The sequence below is a fragment of the Harpia harpyja genome, chromosome 4, assembly GCF_026419915.1.
Source record: "Harpia harpyja isolate bHarHar1 chromosome 4, bHarHar1 primary haplotype, whole genome shotgun sequence".
Taxonomy (NCBI): Eukaryota; Metazoa; Chordata; class Aves; order Accipitriformes; family Accipitridae; genus Harpia; species Harpia harpyja.
Genome location: NC_068943.1, coordinates 79,946,553 through 79,951,416, shown reverse-complemented (window position 1 = coordinate 79,951,416; position 4,864 = coordinate 79,946,553). Strand labels below are relative to the sequence as shown.

Below are 4,864 nucleotides of genomic sequence, written 5' to 3'. Positions count from 1 at the left end.
AGGGCACTGTTTGGGGGGTGGAGGGTGTAGAGGGTGTGTAGGTAGCATTCCCTTCTGCACAGGTTTGTCAGCTGTTGACCTCTCAGAGCCTCCAGCACCACGGGGCTCCTCACTGGGGGATAGCAGTGGTTGGGCTCCCCATCTGCAGGACCTGCTCTGAGGCCAAGGGGCCATACCTGAGCAGAGATGCCAGAATGCAGGGCCTGATCTCCACTGGCTGTGGAGCAGCTGAGTATGTCTTCCTCGGCTTCAAGAGGCAGTGACTGCAAGGGACCCATTGCCCTGTCTCCCACCCTCCCCTTCCTCTGCAAATGATGAAAAGTTCCCTTGCGTCCTCACCTTCTCCCCCCACAACCAAAGGCAATGCCTTTCGTCCTTGGCACCACGAGACAATGTCCACCAAGAAAAGGATTACGTGGAGGCAGAGGCTGTGATGCGGAAAACTTTAATGACTCTGAAGAGGGAAGGGAGTTCAATTCTAGAGGAGGCTGCCGGTGCAGGGAGAGCAATAGCAGCTGCTGAAAGTCTGCGCCCATTGCCCATGGTGGAGATCCTGCAGGACATCCATTTGCTTGCACCGCAGAGAGAGCGGGGTCAGCAGATGCCCCAGGTTGGGTCTGGGGATCTTACGGCCCAGAAGAACAAAAGAAGGCAAGAAAGAGATCGGAGGTAGTGGAAGGCAGGGGATTTAGACTTTGGCCATGTTTTCAGAGGGCCTCCGCTGCCCTCCTTTGGAAGGGCAGCACTGGATGTTCAGCCTCTCTGAAATGAATGGCCGGGAGCTCTGTCCTCAGTTCAGCATCCGCTGCTGGTTTTGGGGTGGTCCTTGCCCGGGCTGTCACCAGGGGCTTTAGCAGGGGGGGCACCTTCTGCCACAGTAGCAGCTGGTGATGCAGGAGAGGTCACAGCACCCGGAGTTGATGGGGACTCCGTCACAGCTGAGGATGCTGCCAACAGCAGCGGAGGTGGAGGAGCCCACAACGGTGTTCTGCGGGAAGGAGCTGAGGATGGGGCCAGGCAGGGTCACCACCACGGGGGAGGGCTGGATGACAACGGTGGAGTTCTGGCACTGCCTGACGCAGGGCTCATTGCAGCTGTTGGCCAGTGGAGTCGGGCCACAGGGCTGGCAGGGCTGGCACTGGTTGTAGCAGGACATCTCTCAGGTCCAGAAGTTTACCTGGGAGAGAGGGCACAGAGGAATCACAGCACTGGTACATGCGAGAAGCCGTCTGCCATGAGTCCATCAGCAAAGTCAAAGGCACCTGCTGAGCTGGGAGGTAGAAGCTGGGCAGTGAGGCAAAAGGGTTTCTCAGCCTTATCCAGACACGGTACTGCAAAGTGTCACCAGGCCCAAAGAGGCTGCTGACTATCTCTTAAAAGAAGAGCCTCCTCAGCCAAGCCCCAGACACTCTCTGAGTGAGACCTTCACCTTTCTTCCCCCTCCCATGACAAGCAGCACCATGACCCAGCATAGGACTGAGGAGCATGCATCTGCATGAGCAGAAAATAACATGAGGAAATGCCTTCAGACTCACCTGGTTCCCAAGGAGAAGGACGTGAGAGAGGTGGATGAGAGAGCAAGGAGCTGGGCTGGCTTTTATGGTGGCCCTGACCTGCCCCAGGCCCAGCGGGAGCTTCTACGGAAGTGACAATTTTCTAAGGTGCTCATGATGAACGGAAAACATCCCAGCTAATGACATGGGCTGGGTGGTTGTTTTCCCCGATGACACCTCTTCATTTCCTGGCTTATGCCGTACCCATTCCCTCATGGAGGCTTCTTCTGAGTGCTGGGATTGAGAGGCCCCAGGATTTCCAGGACAGGAACGCAACGTTGCTGGCAGAAGACTCAGTTCAGGTACTGGATGGGTGCAGTGCAGGCAAATGATGTTGGCCTGGGGCACGCTGGTGGGGTTGCCTGTGGCCACGTTGACAGGAATGGCCCAGCTGCTCCCAGCCCTGCAATCCTTGACTGGTCACCCAAGGGCTTCCCTGTGTGAGGACGTGCCGTGTCTTTCTTTTTCCCTCCCTCCCTCCTCCCCAACTTGCTCCAATGTTCACTTGTGGTCGGTTTCCCAGGCAGGTGGGCTGCGCTGCTGGGTTTCAATCCTCTTCCTCCTAAACCTGCCCTCCGGAGAAATTTGTTGACCTCTTTTGGCATCTTACTGGCAGGGGATTACAGGGATCACAAGGGCCCTTAATGCAAACTGTTTTTCTGAGCATGCTGGGCCAGTGAACACATCTTCCACAAGGGTAGAAGATGACCACCTGGAAGGCACTTCTCGCTTACTGCAGCCCCCCACAGGGCAAGAGGCGGTTGAACACAACAAGGTTGTTTCCCTGCAGAGGCTGCCTGCTGCACTCCCAGGTCCTGAAGGAGCATTTGAGAGTCCATTTTGGTCCCCACTCAGAAATGCAGCAGGAGTTGAAGGAGGCAGAAGTTCGCCCCATGGCTTCCATGGAGCATGTCAGGCACTCACCATAACCCTAACCCTAACCTCTGGCCGAGGCTCCAGAGATCTGGAGCCAGACCGATATATTGATTTACATCAGACTTCACTCACTACATGAAGCTTATGACACATTTGTTCGGGGTGTAGAGCAAGTTTTTCATCATTTGCACCAGCTATTTGAACCTGGTGGTTATGCTCATCTCCATCTTGAAGCGGTCAGCAGGCATGACTCTATATTCTCCTGCTGTGACTTTAAACACTGTGAACATTGTGACATTTTTAGGCTGGGTCAGAACTCTCCAACCAAGTAAAAGAGAACCGTGTTTTGGTCAGACTTTCCACCTGGCTGTCATTATTGTAAAAGCCTTTGGGCGTGGGGTACGCAAAACCTGCAGCCTATCCCCCATTCCAAAATTAGAGACAAAAAGCGGTGCTATTTCTTTGATCTAAATAGCAGCAACAATTATCTCTGTTTTGTGGGGAGTGACATGGCACTTAGAGCCACAAGGGACCTGAGAGGTAGAGAATTGTTATGCAGAACAAAAGAGCTACAAGCCAAACTGGGGTGGTCTGTGCGGAGGAAAGTCATGCTGAATGACATCCCCTTGCTTGAGGGCATGTTAACATACGCACCATCCTCCTGTCAGAGGGGAAAAAGGATTGGGGGAGTTTTAAACCAGGCGACAACCTCAGATATTCCAAGACCTCCTTTTACATCTTTATTATGGTGTGAAGGGTGTCAGGAAGGTGTTTGGAGTGAGAAACTCTTGTCAGCTTTATCATACATTGTATAACCATGGCCATAGCTATAAATACCGTTGATGGCACTGCTTTCTCGTGACTGTGCATTTGACCTGGGGACAATGAAAAGGTGCCCCAGTTGCTGGCTGTTGTGCAGGTCTGGAGAACGCTTACAGAGGCGCAAAGCCACAGCTGTTAAAAAGACGTTGATTGTTTGGCTATGATTTTCTGTGAGAAGTTTAAGGCTGAGGCAGAAGAAGAGCACGAACGTAAAGTTGGAAGTGCGGGGTGTGCTATAAACAGATCTGTAATGTAAACCCGCACCAGTGTTTCACACTCGTGAACAAAAATCCAGAAGAAGGGCGGGGCTATATTATCTATGACAGGGAGTGTGTGCAGGAAATGGGATACATGACCTGAACTCCATTTTTTCCTGTGGAGATAGCACTGGATGCATGTACCTATGTGTAGTTTGCTGGAGTATTCCCTGACCTGATCCTCTTCCACCAAGGGTACATCTTTCTCTTGTTCCAGACTTTCCCACTGGTCTCAGGGACCTGGGATTCTGAAGGCTGGTCTTGCTAGTAAAGATTGAGGCAAAGGCGGCATTCAGCACCTCAGCTTTTTCCACGTCACCTGTGTCCTTACAGAAGCCTAGTTGCCATTGACATCCGTGGCCAGATTCAGTTCCAGTTGGGCTTTGACTTTGCTAATCTCATCCTTGCATGCTTAGGCAGTGACCCTTAATTCCTCCTAGGTTACCTGTCCTTGCTTCCACCTCCTGTATGCTTCCGTCTTGTGTTTTGGTTTTGCCAGGATCAACTTGTTCATGCACGCTGGCCTCCAGGCATGCTTGCCTGACTTCCTCCTCATTGGGATGGTCTGCTCTCGAGCTTGGAGGAGGTGATCCTTGAATATTAACCAGCTTTCCGGGGACCCTCTGGCTTCCAGGGCCTTATATTAGGGGACGTGTCCAAGCAGCTCTTTAAAGAGCCAGAAGTCTGCTCCCCTGAAGTCCAAGGCTGTGAGTTTGCTTTTTACTCTCCTCCCCTCCCCTCAGGATCCTGAACTCCAGCCTTTCGTGGTCAATGCAGCCCCGGCTGCCCTTGAGCTTCACATCCCTAACAAGCCCTTCCTGCTTGGTGCATAGGAGGTCCAGCAGACCTCATTGGTCTCACTGGATCCTCTATCACTTGGGTGATGAAGGTGTCTGGGGAGGTCCCTGCTGACTGGCAGGTGGCCAATATTATTGCGATTTACAAGAAGGGCATGGGGGAAGGCCCAGGAAACTGCAGACCTATTAGTCTAACCTCAGTCCCTGGAAAAGTTGTGGAGAAGATCGTGCTGAGTGCTATTGAAAGGCTTTTTAAAGAACAATGCGCTCATCTGGAACAGTCAACATGGGTCCATAAAGGGAAAGTCCTGTTTAACTGCTTTTGATATCCTGCTATGAGAAGGTCACCTGCCTCGTGGATGAAGGGAAGGTGGTGGATGGAGTTCTTCTGCCTTTCAGTAAGGCTTTCGATAGTGTCCCTCGCAGCATCCTTCTGGACAAGTTGTCCAACTGTGGGATGAGCAGGTACACGGTGTGCTGAGTGAAGAACTGGCTGAAAGGCAGGGCTCAAAGGGTTGTAGTGAATGAGGCTACATCTGGCTGGCGACCGGTCACCAGA

At 52.5% G+C, this 4,864-nt stretch overlaps 1 protein-coding gene across 1 annotated transcript; it reads right to left on the bottom strand.

Moving 5' to 3' along the window:
• Positions 1-850: 850 nt before the first annotated feature.
• Positions 851-1,320, bottom strand: LOC128140736 (feather keratin Cos2-3-like). The gene has a single exon (XM_052784940.1). The coding sequence runs from the start codon at positions 1,154-1,156 to the stop codon at positions 851-853; it is 306 nt and encodes a 101-aa protein (XP_052640900.1). The 5' UTR covers positions 1,157-1,320.
• Between the last annotated feature and the right edge of the window lie 3,544 nt (positions 1,321-4,864).